The sequence below is a fragment of the Acomys minous genome (genome assembly GCF_964271855.1).
Source record: "Acomys minous genome assembly, chromosome: 1".
NCBI classification, from domain to species: domain Eukaryota; kingdom Metazoa; phylum Chordata; class Mammalia; order Rodentia; family Muridae; genus Acomys; species Acomys minous.
The window spans coordinates 81834935-81854598 of record NC_140483.1 but is presented as its reverse complement, the minus strand read 5'-3'; the positions used below and the strand labels follow the sequence as shown (position 1 = coordinate 81854598).

Sequence of the window (19664 nt, the reverse complement as noted above, 5' to 3'; positions counted from 1 at the left end):
CAGCTCCATTTGTTGAAGATGCTATCTGTTATTCACTGTATAATTCTGGCTTCTTTACCACAGATCAGGTGTTCATAGGTGTGTGCATTCACATCTGGATATTTTATTCAATTCCACTCATTAACCTGTCTGTTTTTATGCCTATACCATGTAGTTTTTATCTCTATAGCTCTGTAAAGCAGCTTGAAATCAGGGGTAGTGATATGCCCTGGAAGTTCTTTAAGGTGCAGGTTTGTGCTTAGCCATCCTGTTTTTGTTGTTGCTGTTGTTTTGTTTTATTTTGTTTTCCATATGAAGTTAAGTGTTACTCTTTTAAGGCCTGTAAAGAATGGTGCTGGAATTTGTTGGGAATTGTATTGAATATGCTTGACAGAATCTGAGCCACTCTAATCCTAGTAACTCTAAAACCCACATAAAAGCCCACCACTTGCCAATCTGCTGATCCCTGGGGTGGCTTCTGCTCCATCAGTCTGTCCTTACATCATGTGCTCACTGCCGTCGTGCTTTATGGCGACTCCCCCCTCCCTCTCTCTTTTTCTCTCTGTCCCTCCCCTCCTGCTTTGCAGCTCTCTCTCCCTCGAACCCAAGCCCAGGCACCTAAAACTCTGCCTGTTCGCTCCTACCCAGTCATAGGCTTCAGCATCTTTATGTAGCCAATCAGGAATAACTGGGGAACTTTCCTTATCATCACATGGTTACAGGAGATAGTTCAACATTCATGACAATGCCCATGGCAGAGCAGTAACCAGATCTCAAGGCACTAAAATTAACATTTGGAAACATAGATGGACCTTCCTCCAATACCTTTTACTTGCTTGGTCAGGGTTACTCCAACATAGTTTATGTTATTTGTTGCTATTATAAAGGATGTTGTTTTCCTGATATCTTTCTCAGCCCACTTGACATTTGTATATAAGAGAGCTACTGATTTTTTTAGTTAATATTGTATCCAGCCACTTCACTGAAGGTGATTATCAACTGTAGGTGTTCCCTGGTAGAAATTTTGGCGTCACTTATGAACACATATCATCTGCAAACAGCGATACTTTCAATTCTTTCTTTCCAATGTGAATATCTTGATCTTCTTTAGTTGTCTTATTGTACTGCTCTAGCGAAAACTTCAAGTACTATAGAGAATAAATAGCATAGAATGGACAGCTTTGTGTTGTTCCTGATTTTAGTGGAATTGCTTTGACTTTTTCTACATTTAATTTGATGTTGACTGTAGGTTGTACATAGCCTTTATTATGTCTAGGTATGTCCCTTTTAATTCTGATCTCTCCAAGGCTTTTATCATGAAGGGGTGTTGAATTTTGTCAAAGGCATTTTCTGCATCTAATGAGAGGAGCATGTGATTTTTTTTTTTATCTTTCAGTTTATTTATATGGCGGAGTACACTGACAGATTTTCATATGTTGAACCATCTCTGCCTCTCCGGGATAAAGTCTACTTGATCGTGATGGATAATATTTTTTGGATGGATAATCTTTTCTATGTGTTCTTGTACTGAGTTTATGAGTATTTTCTGAGTATTTTTGCAACAATGTTCATGCGGGAGATTGGTCTGAAATTATCTTTCTTTGTTGGATCTTTGTGTGGTTTGAGTATCAGAGTGACTGTGGCCTCATAAAGTGAATTAATAAAAATTCCTTCTGTTTCTATTTTGTGGAATAGTTTAAGGACTATTGGTATTAGCTTTCTTTGAAGTATGGTAGAATCCTGTGCTAAAAGCATTTGGCCCTAGGCTTTTTTTTTTTTTTTTGTTCAGAAACATTTTATGATCCCTTCCATCTCCTTAGATCTATTAAATAGGTCTATTAAATTGCTTATCTGGTCTTGATTTAACTTTGTAAGTGGTATTTATCAAGAAAAGTGTTCATTTATTTTATATTTTACAATTTTGTAGAATATATGTTTTTGAAGTATGATCTAGTGATTCTTTGGATTTCTTCAGTGTCTGCTGTTATGTCTCCCTATTCATTTCTGATTTTGTTAATTTGGATATTCTCTCTTTGCCTTTTTGTTAGTTTGGCTAAGAGTTTGTCTATTTTGTTGATTTTTTTTCAAAGAGCCTGCTCTTCGTTTTATTGATTCTTTGTATTGTTCTCTTTGTTTCTTTTTTACTGATTTTTCAGCCCTGAGTTTGATTATGTCCTGCCATTTACTCCTCTTGGGTGTGTTTGTTTCTTTTTGTCCTCTAGAGCAGTCATTTGCTAGTGTGAGAACTCTCTAATTTCTTTATGAAGGTTCTTAATGCTCTGAGCTTTCCACTTAGCACTACTTTCATTGTGTCCCATAAGTTTGGGAATATTGTACATTCATTTTCATAGATTTCTAGAATGTCTTTAATTTCTTTATTTCTGCCTTGACCCAGGGGGCACTCAGTAGAGAGTTGTTCAGTTTCCATGCGTTTGTAGGCTTTCTGTTGTTTCTGGTGTCATTGAAATCCAGCTTTAAACTGTGGTGGTTTGATAAGATACAGGGGTTACTTCCATTATCTTGTATTTGTTGAGACTTGCTTTGTGACATGATCTTATACATTAAAGACTTTAAGAATTCAACCAGGAAACTTCTACCGGTGATAAACATTTTCAGGAAAGAAATACAGAAACTTACAGCACAAAAATCAGTAGCATTTCTATAAAAAATAATATGTAGCTTTTCTATATACAAATTATAATAAGAAAACAGGGTATTTCACAATATTCCCTCCCAAATAATAAAATTTCTTGGGATAACTCTAACCAAACAAATGAAAGATTTGCATATTAAAAATCTTTAAGGCAAAAAAAAAATCTTTAAGGCATTTAAAACATTGAAGAAAGAATTTTAAGAAGACACCAGAAGATGGAAAGATCGCTCATGCACATGGGTCACTACCAGTAATATTATGAAAATGGCTATCCTACCAAAAGCAATCTATAGATTTTATACAATCCTCATCAAAATTCCAATAGAATTCTTCACAGAAACAAAAAGGACAATCTTCAACTTCATTTGTAAACACAAAATTTAGGAGAGCTGAAACAATCTTGAGTAATAAAAGAATGTCTAGATTTATCACAATCCTAGATTTCAAGAGCTATACAAAGCTATAGGTAATAGCAAAATGCTTTCGGCATAATAGACATGTTGATCAATCAATGAAATCAAATTGAAGACCCGGACATAAGTCCACACACCTATGAACACCTGATTTTTGATAAAGAAGGCAGAAGCACACATTGAGAAAAAGGAGCATTTTCAACAAATAGCGCTGGTCACATTTGATGGCTGCATGTTGAAGAATGACAATAAATCCATATCTAAATAGATCAAGAATCTCAACATAAGACCAGCACCCTGAATCTGATCAAAAAGAAAGTAGGGGAACTGACTTGAACTCACTGTCACAGGAAAAGACACTGATAGCATAGGAACTAAGAGCAACAATTAATTAATGAGACTTCCAGAAGCTTTAAAAGCTTCTGTATGGCAAAGAACACTATCATTTTGACAAAGTGGCAGCCTACAGAGTGGGAAAGGATCTTCACCAATTACACATCTAATAGAGAGTTAGTACCTAAAATATATAAAGAACTAAAACAACAACAACCAAACTAGCCAACCAAACAAAAAAAACTGTATATATAGAAAACAACCCAGTTAAAAACCAAGATATAGAATTAAACAGGATTCTTAAATGCTGAAACACAAGTGCTTGAGAACACTTAAATAAACATTAGCAACCAGGGAATCTTTAACAACCAAGGAGATGCAAATTAAAATTACTTTGAGATTTCATCTTACCCCAGTCAGAGTAGTCAAGATCAATGAAATAAATGACAGGTCATATTGTGGAGGAGTGGGAAAGGGGAAACATTTACTCATTGCTGCTGGGACTGCAAGTTTGTTCAGCCACGGTGGAAAGCAGTATGATGCTACCACGGAGAGCTGGGAATAAATGTACCTCAAGATCCAATTATACCACTCTTGGCCATATACCCAAAGGACTCTGTAGGACTCTACACCCCACTACAGAGATACTGCTCATCCACATTCATTGCTGTTCTAGTCATAGTAGCAAGAAAATGGAAACAGCCTAGGTGTTCATCAACAGATGAAAGGATTATGAAAACATTGACTAGAGGGGGTAATATAAGAGCAAACAAAGGGCTGACAATACAAGTGCTAAGGAGAATGTGGAGTAGCTCAGCCTGTCATCATTGCTGAAGGCAATAAAAAATCCTGTAGACACTTTGGAAAATAGTTTGTGATTTCTCATAAATAGAATATAATTTACCACATGACCCCACCACATCACTCCTGATGCTTACCCAAAAGAAGTGAAATCCCGTTCGGTGTCCAAAACAGGTTTTAGAGTTAGATAATTATTGGTAATTGTCTCTAACAGAAAAGAATTTTAAATGCCAGTGAGTAAAACTTCTAGCCATCAGTAAAGAGAAGTGGACTACTGATGTGCCCAACACTGGACTGCAGCATCACTACTTTGTAAGAAGCTAGTGGCACACATCTGTAATCCCAGCACTTGGGGAGGCAGAGGCAGGTGGATCTCTGTGAGCCTGAGGCCAGCCTGGTCTATGAAGTGAGGGCAGAAGAGCCAGGGCTACATAGAGAAACCTTGTTTCAGGGAAGAAAAGAAAAGAAAAGGAAAGAAAAAAAGAAAAAACAGCCTCTTCATGAGATGTGCGTTTTCTTGCGACTTGAATGTCCACAAAGCCTTGGTGTCCTGCCTCCTTGCTCTTGGGGTGATCAAGAGTTTGGGGTACAGTGACAGCTATGCGTGTGTGTGTGTGTGTGTGTATGCACATGCATGTGCGTATGCATGTGTGTGTGTATGTGTGTGTGTATGTGTGTGTGTCTATGTGTCTGTGTGTCTGTGTGTGTATACACATGCATGTGTGTGTGTGTGTGTGTGTGTGTGTGTGTGTGTGTGTGTGTGTGTGTGTTTATAGGTGAGAGGACAACACTGGGAATCATTCTTTGGGGACTATCTCCCTTTTTGAGGCCAGGTCTTTCCTTTGAAATCTGGGTGGGCCAGCAGAGCTACCTAGTGATCCCAGTTTGTCTCTGCACCCCCAGCTCTATGATAACAAGCACCCACTCCTGGATTTATCCTACATGGCTTCCAGGAATGGAATTCATGCTTTCCAGGTAAGCACTTTGTCCAGAATCCCAGTACACACTGAAAGCTCCAATCATCTCCCATGGTGATTTGGTCCTGTAGTGTGACACCTGAGATGAAAATAGCACACAGTCTTTCAACCCTCACACATGGTAGTCACTCTCCTTGAAGGTCTTCAGCTATGATGAAAAGACCAACTAGAGCCCATTTTAACTGTTAGTTCTCAATACCAGATGGACGATGGGCAGTTAAGCACCTAGCCTCTATGTACATGTCAGGGAAAACATTTTGGTCAGGTGTTGTAGCTTTCCCTACTGTTTGTGGAAAGATGTGTCCCAGGAGTAGATAGGTGTCTGTGGTGGGTGCCAGAGCTCAATCCAGGCATCTGGTCTGACTCAGAAAGGCAGTATATGAGATGGCTTCGGAGTCTAGGACAGGACAGTCATAGAGAGGGACACCCGAGAGAAAGTGCTGTGGGAACATGGGTAGAGTGTGGCTGCACTGCATCCCAGATTCTCCTCACACCTGTCAAGTCCAAAGGCAGTCACCCTCTCCCACTGACACAAGTGAGAAGCAAGGCAGAGTAAGGCACCTGCATGTGGTGGACCTTCAAAGAGGCCTGACTGGGAATGTCAGCCTCCTCCATCAGTTAGACAAACGGAGTCACATTACCAGCTCTTTGGCCAGAATAAAGATACAAGTTACCAGACAGGTAATTTTACTGTCTGTTGTGCTAGTGATAATTTTGTTAAGGGTTTTTTTTCCCATTTCTTTTCATTTGAAAAGCATTTCAGTATATTAATTTTACTAAGGGGACTTGAAAGTGTACTGTTGGCCAAGAATGAGCCCAGATAGCTGTTAGGCAAGGAGGAAGAGAGAGACAGTCAAGCTCAGAAAAGCCATGGTAGCCATGATGGAAGATGTCAATAGATACAGAGGTCATGTAGGTGACCCTGTCGTCTTAGGGATGAAGAAAGGCAGTTTCTTGGTGTGACTGCTATAGGCTTGTTGTCAAGGATTCCAGTGATTTCTGGGCCCAGCCTCATTGATGCCAGCTAGACTCTTGCTGGGCTTGCTCTTGGCCACTCCAGTCACACAGTAGCAAGTCCTATCTCTTTTCTGGTAGGGCTCTGGCAGTGTGAGGTGGCCTGTTCATCAGCACTAACCTCGGACCCAGGAATTCCACAGACACCTCTTCCCAGCAGCCTCCTTTGGCACCCAAAGCAAGCATTCCCTCCTTCCTAGGTCTTTGCTCTCCTTTCTCTGGCTTCTCAGGGACCCAAACATTAAAAGCATCCTATTGAAAAGCAGTGCTTTGTCCTAAACTGCAAAGCAAATTACACAACTCATGTTCAGTGTTCCCCACATCTCCTCCCAGCCAAGGGACAATGGGGTAGCAGGTCATATGCTATCAGACTACCAAGAAGGAAACATTTAACATCATCACAATTATCCCGCTAAAGACAGACCTTTGCTGAAGTTCATCCCTCATGCCTAGCATGTCACAAAGAGCTGGTTTAGAATCGGAGAGACAGCTCAGTTAGTAAAGGTCTTGCCATCCAAGCACCAGAACCTGAGTTCCATTTATAGGACACATGTGAAAAAGCCAGCCAGACGAGGTAGCGTGGGCTTATAATCTCAGTGCTGTCAAGTGGGTCTCCGGCGCTTGCTGGATCACTAGCCCATCTTAGCTCAGTCAGCCAGTGCCAGGTCAATGAGAGAGCTGGTCACAAGAAACAAAGTGGACAGCATCCTGAGGCATGACCTCCAGGTACCACACTCAGGTTTCTAAGCCCAAGCTACCGCACCAGTAATTTTTGTTTTGTAAATAGGCATGCTTCCATTTTGTTGTTGTTGTTGTTCATTTGTTTGTTTGTTTGTTTGCCATTGGAGTTCCGTAGAGTACAGCAGACCCAGTTCCTAAACCCACTCCATTTGCTTTAGGATTTTGATACCTAAATACAAATTTGAGCATCTCACCATTGTAGGAATCGATCCACAGCTGTGGACATCAAAGGATCCAGTCACCAGGAATTCCTTGCTTACTAGGGATTGGAAATATGCATTTTCTCAAATGGCCCAAGACATTCTTCTCGTCAGCATTTTATTTTAATCAATGCCTGGATGCTAGAGCAAAGGGGGCTCCCTTCTTTCCCCCTCCCCCCCTGGTACACATCCCCAGGTCCCTCAGAAACTTCTCCATAGCAGGAGTTGGGGCAGGTTCCACTTCCTGAGAATCTGGCCTAGCTTTTTAACTTCTTGTGGTCAGTGGATGTGGCAGAATTCATCTACAAGGCTGAACCCAGAGCCAAGACCCACTGGGGTGAGGGTGGGGGTGGGGATGGGGTGGGGGATGGGGTGGGGGAGGGGGATAGGGGAGTGTCATTGCTCTCCCAGGGACTCCAAACCACAAGGGGATCTGGCTCAGCTTGGATGCTGGAAGGCCAGGGCATCGCAGGAACAGGTGGAATAGCTCAGGTAGAACAGTCTGGAGAGTGTCTCCTCACTGCCAATGAGTGAACCCGCACAGCGGAACACAGGCCTGAGAACCACCTGAGTGGACCCAACTCGTAGAATCATGAGCTAAATGGGTAGCTATTTTAAGCCAATGAATTTAGAGTGTTTTGTTACATAGCCAGATTCCTTTCCCTGACACCTGAACTACTCTACACTTAACAGATAGAAAGAAATTCTTTCTTTTACTGCCTAGGTCACATGTAGACAGAAAACACTACACTTAGTTCAATTTTAACTTTCTTGCTTGGTAGCCAGACTTTCAGAATTTTACTTTTAAAGGCTTATTTTTTATTTTCAATTACGTCTGTTTGTGTGTATGAGCATGCAGGTGCCCTCGGAAGCCATGGACTTTGGCTCTCCCAGGAGCTGGAGTCACAGGTAACTCTGAACTGACGGAAGTGCTGGGAGCTGAACGCCCAACCTCTGCAATGTAATTCTTAACTGCTGAGCCTTTTCTCAGGCTCCTGCCAAATAGTCTGCTAAACAATTACCTAAGGATAGCAGTAGAAGATACATTGCCAGTAGGACACAATACTACTGATATTTGACACCATAGCACACTGTAGGGATCAGAAGTAATTTGAATCACAATTCTGTTCTGTTTTAAGGCAGGGCCTCTTTATGTAGACCCGGCTGTCCTGTAACCTAAGGTGAAGAACAGGATGGCCTTGACCTCCCAGGTCTGGTTCTGCCTCTCGAGTGTTGAGATTAAAGGAGCATGTCATCATGCTTGGCTGGACCACAACTTTTGTCACGAGTTTTGTTTCAACAAGACATGAAAAATAACATTTTATGTGCAAAGAAAGGTGTGATAATCTCTTTATCATGCCATGGGAATAATTTTTCATTATTCTCTTCACTATATTGTTTATATTTGTCACGGACACTCTGATGTGGATGCGGAGAGAGGATGACAGTCGTAGTGGATGTGAACTTGTAGCTCCGCATCCTAGTTTGTGGAGTTTGTTTAATGCATTCTGCACCAAAAGGTATAATGATTTTGTTGAATTTAGTAATATCTCTCTTTGGATGGATATTAACAGATTTTCTATCATTCCATCATTCCAGCACCGTGGTTGTTTGCTGCAGTTCTTTATGTTAGTGAAAGGGCTCCATAAGTCACAGAGTCATTCTCTGCATTAAAAGTCACGACCAGCTGCTATGACCGCAGGAGAAATGCACCCAGAAGGAAGAAATCAGTGGCGGATGGGCCTCTGGTCAGCTGGGTATTTGTGGCTGCGCAATGGCCATTGTGAACGTGCTTAGGACCTTCCAGGCTACAAAACCGCTTGCAACTTCCTTAGCTGTTGTAGCTTTTTCTCCAGTGTGTCTGACTGAGAACAAGGGCTCGTGATAAACCTACCCCAGTGGCCTCTTTCCGTTTTAAGTGGATTGCTTGCAAAAGGGCCCATGCCAAAAGAAAATCACCTATATGATGGCTAATTTTCTTACATTCACCTTATGGAGATTTGACCCGTAATTGTGTGTGTGTGTGTGTGTGTGTGTGTGTGTGTGTGTGTGTGTGTGTGCAGTTGCCTCGGAGGCCAGAAGAGGAAATGGGCTCCCCTGGGGCTGGAGCTAAAGTCACTGTGAGCTGCCCAGAGGGATGCTGGGTGTTGAACTCAAACTCTTAGTTTTCTTAACTTCAAGCCATCTCTTTAGATATCCTGGTTTGTAACACACACACACACACACACACACACACACACACACACACACACGGATTTTTTTTACTTCCATACAGCTACATTACTCATAAACAAATACTCTGGAAGAAAAGAGGGCCTACTGCCTAAACACATACCGACATTCTTATGTAGAAAGAGAAAATGCAAATTAACATATCAACTTTATTCATTCTTTCTTGAATTTGCCTGGTACCTTTTTTCTCTTTGGCCTTTTTCTCCATCTTTTCTAGGCAGCTAATCATTGAAAAATAAGAACACCACACTACAAAAAGCTAGGATTATTTTTTTTCTTAAGATTTAGTGGCCAGTACTGCCACTGTGAAAAAACAAAACAGAAAAACTAGGTAGGGACAAGGCCATGCCCTAGACGTGGGTGCCAAGAATCTATGCTCACTGGAAGCCTTGGTGGTCGTGTGTCTCCTACCCTTCTTTTGAGAAAAACTGAGATATAGAATATTTTCAGAAAACAAAAGTCCTGCTATTCTTTTTTTTTTTTTTTTTTTTTTTTGCACTTCACCCCTCAGCTTTACACATCTGGCCTTTTCTTAAAAGTGCCCAGAGGACACTGGCAAAAGCCATTACCAGATCACTGTAGGTGGGAGTACAAAATAATACAAAGGAGACAGTACCTTCAGAATTGTCAGGAAAAACCCTTAAATAATCAAGAAAGAAAGAACAAGAAGCAAGTACAGAAAACACTGCAAAAGCAATGAAATATAAATATGGGGGCGGGGTGGTACAGACCTCAATAATGCAGGGCACCAACATTGCAATAAAGGCCAAATTGAATGATACCAGGCGTTGGGAGGCAGAGGATAGAGCAGCACAGGGGGAAGTGAGAGGTGAGCGCCACCACCGAGCCAGCAGTCTGCACCTGTGAGGAGGTGCGCAGTGGCAAGCCACTATACATGGTTTTGGAAAGCCGCTGGTGCCCTGGGCCACCAAGGGCAGGTAGAGAAGCAGGGTCATTCTGTACAATGTCCGGATGCCTGGGTATGTCGTGAGCCCTGAGCCTCGCCCTGCTCCTGCACCGGCCGAGTCGTCCTGTCCTTCGCGCCCTGCTCCTGCTCCTGCAGCCCAGCCCCGGTGGCGGTGGCGCTCGAGCTGGGGAAGGCAGGCGCGGTGCCCGCGAAAGAGTCTCTGCGTGCCAGCGTCTCCTCCTGCACCGGGCGGCCCACCGGCTCTGGATCAGGCTCTGCAGGCCCCGGGCCCTCCTGTGAGGTCTGGCTGACATAGACCACGATGATGTCGCCCTTGAAGTTCATCACCTGCCCGCTGGAGATGAACGTGGAATTACTGTTTCCTGTCACGTTCCCTGCAGGGGACAAAGCATACAGAAACTGCATCAGGGACTACGGGACTGGCAGTCGGAGTCCCTTGGAAAACTTGGGTCATCTTAGCGAGCACACTGAGGTAGAGAGAGGGGAAGAGACAGGAAAGGAGGCAAGCCTAAGGGTCACTCTCGTCCTCTTTTCATACCTCACCTCACGAGCATCGCTTCCGCACTCTAGACAGCATTGAGCTGCAGAGAAGCAAGGGAGGGAAGGAAGAAAGCTTTTGGAGGTGGGGATAGAGGGAAAGAGAGGCGAGGGAGAAGACAACAAGGAGAGAGGACGGTGGAAGGAAAGAAGTGCGAGGGGAGGACACAGTAGGATGGAGCCAGCGGTCCAGCTGTGATGATCACTGAGCAGCGCTCAGCTCACTGCGTGGAGTGGGGCTGCTGAGGCACAGCCTTCCTACCACCTTCCAAAGCTCCCTGACCTCTCAACCCTGCACGATGATTATGGAGCTAAGCGCGCTCAGAATTTGGCAGACATTAATACATTTCAGTTTTACTCCTCTTAAAAAAAAAAGGAGGAAGAGGAGGAAGAAATCCAACTCATTCATTCTTTTTGAACCCCAGTTCTAGAATTCCTTAGGGGGTGAGTGGGGGACTGAAAGTAACCAGTCTTTGGCTAACAAACCTTCTGGCAAGCAGATTAATAGACATCAGGGAACATGCCCATTCCCTTTTTTTATTCTTTCATTTAAACACCTATGTTCCACAAATTTCTCAGGTGAAAAATAACCACCCAAACCCCCAACACTCAACATCACAGGAGACAGGGACAGCAAAAGTGGTCCCTTGCTGGTTTCCAGTGCTCACCATCCAGGCCTGTCTTCTGCTGTGATCCAGCTCAATTGTAATTTAAACAAATAAGATGAAGTTTGCACCACCTCCCTCCAAATGAAGTTTCCTCAAATTCGGAAGGGCTTTTTAAAGACAGTGGCTAAGGTGCTATGGGCATTCAGGAAATTCCTTTGAAGGAGGGGAGCCCTCCGCCTGCTGGTGGGGTACGCCTGAGAAGCCAGTGTGGAGGCACTGGGTGGGAAGATAAAGATTTTCAATGTGGGCAACAAATCCAAAGACACAAAGATCTGTGGCTCCTGCTGTTGGCCCACAGGCCACAGCATGGGTTATGTGGATAGCATCAGGAATCTATGCCACACCCCTAACATCAGGGGGCCTAGCTGTGTTTCCACCCAGCAGCAGCTACCTTAGGAAGGGAGCCCTCCCTGGGGTGCTTCCAGCTTGTTAATTCTCAGCTGGATAAACTCATTAGAGGAAAATCAATGCAAGAAACCAAAGTAACAGGACATGTCATAAATGTTATATTCTAACTAAGCACATGCTCTATGTATTTAATTAAATCAGTAACTGTGAGTTGCTTAGAAGTTCAGTTTTCCTCAGTACAGTCACTCTACTATTTTTTAAAAATATATTTATTTATTATGTATACACTGTTCTGCCTACATATAGGCCTGCACACCAGAAAGGGGACCAGATCTTAATATAGATAATTGTGAGGTACCCTGTGGTTGATGGGAATTAAACTCAGGAACTTTGAAAGAGCAGGTGGTGCTCTTAACAGCTAAGCCATCTCTCCAGCTCCATTCTACTATTTTATTATGACATCATCTGCTGCTTTTGTTCCTCAATATATTAAAACATGCAAGGCCTCTCTAGCTAGTGCAGGATTGATTTACGATTCTGGATTTAATCTCACTCTTCCTTCTCCTTATCACACTTAGATTTATCTGGCGGTGTCATGGTACATAGGATTTATTCACCATTTACATTTTTATCTTCCCACAAATCACCACGAGGAAGCCACTGTTGTCTCCCTCTCCCTGGTCAGAGTCTCAGTGAATCTGGGCCCAGTGAAAACCCTGAGCTTTTCTGTGTCATCTGACACATAAAGCTTTTGTGTAAACCTTGCACGTTGAGCATTTCATTCCAAGCCATTTCCCTTAGCAGTTTTATCCTGACAGCAGTACACTAAAAATCCTGACACACGTTCGTGTTTGCCATTTGGGTTTTCAGTGTGGGACTCAACCACCTCAGCTTACAGGACCCGGTTGACAACTCACAGTCCTTTGGTTCACAGAACAGTGAATATCATTCCTGGAAGGCATGGGCCAGGCAGGAGGAACAAGCAAAGATCTTTTAAATTGCTGCCAGTGAGAATTAACATAGTAAAAATGGCCATCTTACCAAAAGCAATTTACAGATTCAATGCAATCCCTATCAAAATACCTACAAAATATTTTGAAGACATTGAAAGATCAATTCTCAACTTCATATGGAAAACAAAAAGTCCAGAATAGCAAAAACAATCTATACAATAAAAGATCCTCTGGAGGAATCTCCACACCCAATCTCAAGCTGTACTATAAAACAACAGTAATTAAAACATCATGGTATTGGCACAGCAATAGGCTGGTGGATCAATGGAATCGAATTGAAGACCCAGAAATGAAACCACACATATTTGGTCACTTGATTTTTTACAAAGAAGCCAAATTTATTCAATGGAAAAACGATAGCATCTTTAACAAATGGTGCTGGTCTAACTGGATGTCTACATGTAGAAAAATGCAATTAGACCCATATTTGTCACCATGTACAAAACTCAAGTCCAAGTGGATTAAAGACCTCAACATAAAACCAGAGACATTAAATCAGTTAGAGGAAAAAATGGGGAAGAGCCTGGAACACATTGGCACAGGAGACAACTTCCTGAACAGAACACCAACAGCCCAGGCCTTAATGTCAACAATCAATAAATGGGACCTCATGAGGCTGAGAAGCTTCTATAATGCAGGAGACACTGTCAACAGAACAAAGTGACAGCCTACAGACTGGGAAAAGACCTTCACCAACCCTTCATCTGACAAAGGTCTAATATCCAAAATATATAAGAACTCAAGAAATTAAACACCACCAAGCCAAATAACCCAATTGAGAAATGGGGCTTAGAACTAAACAGAGAATTCTCAACAGAGGAATATCAAATGGCTGAGATACACTTAAAGAAATGCTCAACTTCCTTAGTCATCAGAGAAATGCAAGTCAAAACGACTCTGAGATTCCATCTTACATGCATCAGAATGGCTAAGATCAAAAATTCAAGTGACACCACATGCTGGCGAGGATGTGGAGAAAGAGGAACACTCCTTCATTGCTGGTGGGAATGCAAACTAGTACAGCCACTTTGGAAATCTATCTTGTGCTACTTCAGAAAAATGGCAATAGGGCTTCCTCAAGACCCAGCTATTCCACTCCTTGGAATATACCCAGAAGATGCTCTACCACACAACAGGGAAATATGCTCAACCATGTTCATAGCAGCCTTATTCTTAATAGCCAGAACATGGAAACAGCCTAAGTGTCCCTCAGTAGAAGAATGGATAAAGAAACTGTGGAACATTTACACTATGGAATACTACTCAGCTATTAAAAACAAGGAATTCCCGAAATTTGTGGACAAATGGATGGAACTGGAAATGGTCATAATGAGTGAGTTCACCCAGAAGCAAAAAGAGTCAAATGGTATATACTCACTTACATCAAGACACTAGCCCAAGAGGCGTGTCCCATGAAAGTTTTCACGTACCAGGAAAGTGGGTCAGAGGAGAGGACATCCTACTGGGACTTTAGGTGGGAGAAGCATGGGAGAATGGGGAAATAGAAGGATCTAGAGGTTCCTAGAAACCTACAAGAAGAACATTATGATGCACGGATCTGGGCCCATGGGTCCTGCTCAAACTATGGTACCAGCCAAGGACAATATAGGCAGTAAACTTCGAGCCCCTACCCAGATCTAGCTGATGGGCAGGACATTCTCCACTGCTGAGTGGAGAGTGGGGTCTGACTCTCACAGGAACTCTGGTGCCCTATTTTTGACCACGTCCCCTTGATGGGGAGGCCTGGTGGCACTCAGAGAAAGGATAGCAGGTTACCAAGAAGAGATACCCTATGAGCACATACAGGGGGAGGATGTCCCCCTCAGTCACAGACATAGGGGAGGGGAGTAGGGGGAAAGCAGGAGGGAGGGAGGAATGGGAAGATACAAGGGATGGGCTAACAGTTGAGACGTAATATGAATAAATTAATAAAATATTAAAAAACAAAATAAATTGCTGCCAGTAAGTAAAGTTACCTAGAAAGAGAATGAGATTATCAACTTTATTTTTCAGGTTTTTTAAAAAATCAAAGGTATGACTTATGGGCCAGCTGTTTGGGTAAAAGCACTCTTCAAGCAAGCCTAAGCTCAATCCTCAAATCCCACAAGCAAAAGGGAGTACCAACTCTGAAAATGATCCTCTGACTTCCACACTTGCACTGTGGCACGTGTGTGCACATGTGCACATACACTCACACACACTCTCTCTAAAAATGTAAAGGAATGATTTATGACAAAAAAACAATCTTCGGTCAAGTTCACCAAGCTAACATTCATGGAAAAGAGTCAACTGGTACAGACTAAACTTAACTTTTAAAAGCACCCTAGATTTGTCAGTATGTAAGAGGCAGAAGAGTGACCCTAGTGGGTGTGTTACCTGCACACCTGCCCAGGATCACATCCATCACCTTCAGGTTCCTATTACTTTTCCCACAAGGCGTGTTGCACTTTCGTTCTTCAGTAGGCTCTGCAGATTGTGTCAGTAGTCCTGAGGAGCTGCGTGCTAAGTAAGACTGCAGCTCTGGCTTTGTCCCCACACATGCTTGATTCAGGAAGTAGCATCGTCTAAGATGGCCATATTCCAACATTGCTGAAGTGTTAGCAAATCTAATTTTCTCTACCAATGACCTACATATTTAAGAAGACAGAGAGCTGTAGATGTTGTCCATTGATCCCCGCCATTCACTGTCTGTCTTTCCCTAGGCTAGCCCCAAACTCCTTACACTGCAGAAAATGACCCTGAACTTCTGGTCCTCTTGCCTCGCCCTCCTGTGTGCTGGAGTTGCAGGCTTGCTGAGGTCACAGGCACACACACCATTCCTGCTTTATGTAGTACTGGACACTCAGTCTGGGCTTTGTGCATGCCAGGCAGTCACTCTCCCATCTCAACTATGTCTCCAGCCCTAAGGCTCTTTATTTTATTTTATTTTATTTTTTATTTTTATTAATTTATTCATATTACAACTCAATTGTTATCCCATCACTTGTATCCTCCTGTTCCTCCCTCCCTCCCACTTTCACACTATTCCCCTCCCCTAGGTCTATGACCGAGGGGGACCTCCTCCTCCACTATATGGTCATAAGCTATTAAGTCTCATCTTGGTAGCCTGCTTATTCTTTCTTTGAGTGCCACCAGGCCTCCCCACCAAGGGGAGGTAGTCAAATATGGAGCACCAGAGTTCATGTCAGAGTCAGTCCTCGCTCTTCACATAACTGTGGAAAATGTCCTGTCCATTGGGTAGATCAGGGTAGGGGTTCGATGAAGACCCTAGGCTATGTTTCCCCATAGTGCTTGCTGGAAAACTCTCAACAGCATTCTGACAATGGAGAATGGAGTCTACACCTCCGAGACTAGATCTACACCGTGTGTCGGTAAGATCTTCAGTCTTTTGGTCTAGTTTCTTTTCTTTTTTTTAAATTTTATTTTATTAATTTATTCATATTACATCTCAATGGTTATCCCCTCACTTGTATCCTCCCATTCCTCCCTCTCTCCTATTTTCCCCTTATTCCCCTCCCCTATGACTGTGACTGAGGGGGACTTCCTCCCCCTGTATATGCTCATAGGGTATCAAGTCTCCTCTTGGTAGCCTGCTATCCTTCCTCTGAGTGCCACCAGGTCTCCCCATTCAGGGGATGTGGTCAAATATGGGGCACCAGAGTTCATGTGAAAGTCAGACCCCACTCTCCACTCAACTGTGGAGAATGTCCTGTCCATTGGCTAGATCTGGATAGGGGTTTGAAATTTATGGCCTCTTTTGTCCTTGGCTGGTGCCATAGTTTGAGCAGGACCCCTGGGCCCAAATCTGCCTATCATAATGTTCTTCCTGTAGGTTTCTAGGATCCTCTGGATCCTTCAACTTTGCCATGGGAGAATGGCAAACTTGGTCTAGTTTCTTAAAGCAGTGTAGGAATGAAAGCTCATTTCTGAAAGTACAGTGTGCGCAGGGAGAGTCTGTGCCCCCATTCAGCCCTTTCAGCTACTTCACATTCAATGGCAAGATATTTTTAGTAACTCATTCTTGAAACAATATCAAATCTTTCAGTAGTTTTTCTAGCAATAACCCTCTTGTCTATCCAACCTAAATCTTGCAAGCTAATATAACTGTTAGGTTCTGATATACAATGAGATCAGCTCACAGCCACAGCCCCAGGAGTGTATATGAGTCCTAGGAAGCATGTCCACTCACTGGTGGGAGCAGGGGTGGTGTGTGTGTGTGTGTGTGTGTGTGTGTGTGTGTGTGTGTGTGTGTGTGTGTGTGTGTGTGCATGTGCACTTGAATGCATGCTGAATGTACATGTTTACACTGTGACCGTATGCAGGTGTACATGCATGGCTGTGAAAGTGTATGCGCGAGGAGGCCAGAGGCTGACACTGGCTGTTTGACTCCCTATTTTTGTTTCCACGCTATTTTTGAAATGAGATGTCTCGCTGAACACAGAGTTTGTCAGTTTGGCTAGGCTGGCTGACCTATGAGCCCCAGGGATGCTCTTGTTGTCCCTGTGTTGGCCATCCCAGCTGTGCGCTGATGCTGCAGCTTTTACGTGTGTGCTGGGAATCTAGACTCAGGTCCTTGTGCTAGTGCAACACGTGCCTTACTGAGGCCGTAAATTGAGTGTTCTCTCAACGGCGGGAAGACTCATGACACCCCTGGGAATACAACCAAAGCGGAGCCTGTCCTTCCTGCTTCTCTCCTCCAGGCCCTCCTTGCACAGTCACTTTAAGCTGGTTGTATTTATAATGGAAGGCGGCTAGAAGCACGTGGGAGAAAGAGGCAATGTCAGGAGAACAGAAACTTCCAGAGACAATGGATAGAAGAGAAATGCCACAGGCCAGGCAGCCATCACTTAGTGCACATCCTACCCCTGCCTGTGGAAACTTCTGGACTTCGCTTGGTCTGGTCACAGCCCCTTGCTAAGCCAGAGTAGCCAATCACCCTAGGCTTGTGTGCCCTCTTATTCTATGGAAGATTAGGCCCTTTCCAAGGCATAATAATCAAATAAACCCTCGCTGCTGGCACTGATTTCAGAGGCAATCATATGGTGCCTGAAGACATAAGCTTCAACGCCACATAGTTAAATTATTGTCCCATTGCTTATCAGCTTCATGATCCTGGGTGAGGAACTTACTACATAAGTTTCTGTGGTCAATACAAGTACTTAGTGCACAGTAATTAAAATGTGTGTGTGTGTGTGTGTGTGTGTGCATGCACGAGCTGACGTATGCATGAGTAATATGTGGGTGCAAATGCGGAGGGCAGGAGTCCAAGTCTTCACCCTCTCCTTTATCTTATGACACAGTATCTGTCACTGGTCCTGGAGCTCACTCCCTGGCTGGCTGGACAGCAAGCTCCTGGGATCTACCTGTCACATGTGACTTTTGACCTGTCTCCTTCGGCCCTGAGTGGCGGATGAATGTCACTGGTGATTGTAACCTTCACGCACTAGAGGCCACCTGTGCTCCCTGGGATGGCATTGGTGGAAGGGTAGAAAACTACTCAGAGTTAGGACTTCAAAGCAAGAGTGATGTGGGGATGTTTATTACATTTAAAATGGGTTAGTAGATGTAACACTAATATTTAATGTGACTTAGCTGAATAAAAGCTCAAATAGCATGACAGTGTTAAAAACGGCATCTAAGACTATGGAAATAATGAGCAAATAATCTGCCTTAGAATTAGAAAGATGTTTACACTTTAGTAAATGTGGGCTTTATAGAGAGGGCTCTCTCTGTACTGCTACATACAGAAGACGTTTTCCTCAGGCAGAAAGAACAAGTTTGGTTCTGAGAAGGCACGCCCTAGCAGAATTTACATTCTAAGGCTGAATGGACTCTTTTCTTCTCAAAAGCATATCATGTTGTTAAGAGGCACACAATATGAGTATTAAATCACAAGAAGCATGCCACATAAGACTGTCAAACTTCCACGACTGAATCTCAGACATGCCCAAATACACTCAGACGTTTTCTATCTTACCCGTATGCTTGCTGTACAGCTTTCCTTTTTATGGCAATGCAAGGTCCGTTTCAGGCATTTGGGGGAAAAAATTAAGCATGTGACACCAGGGAAGGAAGTAATGTGTAAAAGAGTTCCATTCTGAATCATGATCAGAATTATTTAGACACTCCTGTGTAGCAAGCCTTTCCCAAACGAGGTCTGTCAGCTCAGGAATAGGGCAGCCCCAAGACAATGAGGGGTGTAAGCACAGCTTTTATACTTTTCACTTTCCTGTGTGTGTGTAGTAGGTATGTATATTTTCATGTGTGTGGGCACATATGTGTAGGTTTGTGTATATGTGTGTGTGTGTATGTGTGTGCCACACATGGACATGGGCACATATGTGTAGGTGTTTGTGTGTTCATTAAGAGTTAGAACATCATTAGAATAGACTTAACCTATTTTACAAAGCAGAATGTTTTTTCAAAGTGTGGAGTTGTAAAACGTCGGCAGCATATGCTGCAGTTACCCTGCAGCCAGAGGCTGAACCCACCGACTCACAGGATGGAAGGAGAGAGCAGAATGCCAAAAGCTGACTTCTACACAAGAGCCATGGTGCATGTATGTGCACACGCATGCACACATGAATGCCATATTAGATACAGATTGCCAAAAGCTGGCTTGCTTCTACACAACAGCCACAGTGCATATATGTGCACACACATGCCCACATGAATGCCACACTAGATGCTGATTGCCGAAAGCTGGCTTCTACACAAGAGCCATGGTGTGTGTGCACATGAATGCACACATGAACACTTACACTAGATACAATGTAGTCTTTTCCAAAAGATGGTGGCTTGGTACTCTTTCCTCCAGAAGTCCCCAG

General features: G+C 43.3%; 1 protein-coding gene across 1 annotated transcript in view; it reads right to left on the bottom strand.

Annotated features, from left to right (window-relative positions):
• Positions 1 to 9472: 9472 nt before the first annotated feature.
• TNFRSF11A (TNF receptor superfamily member 11a) overlaps positions 9473 to 19664 on the bottom strand; it is a 60098-nt gene continuing 49906 nt past the window's right edge. The window contains exon 10 of the mRNA XM_084774264.1: positions 9473 to 10645. Within this exon, the coding sequence (XP_084630390.1) occupies positions 10296 to 10645 (350 nt within the window). The 3' untranslated portion in view covers positions 9473 to 10295. The remainder of the gene's footprint in view (positions 10646 to 19664) is intronic.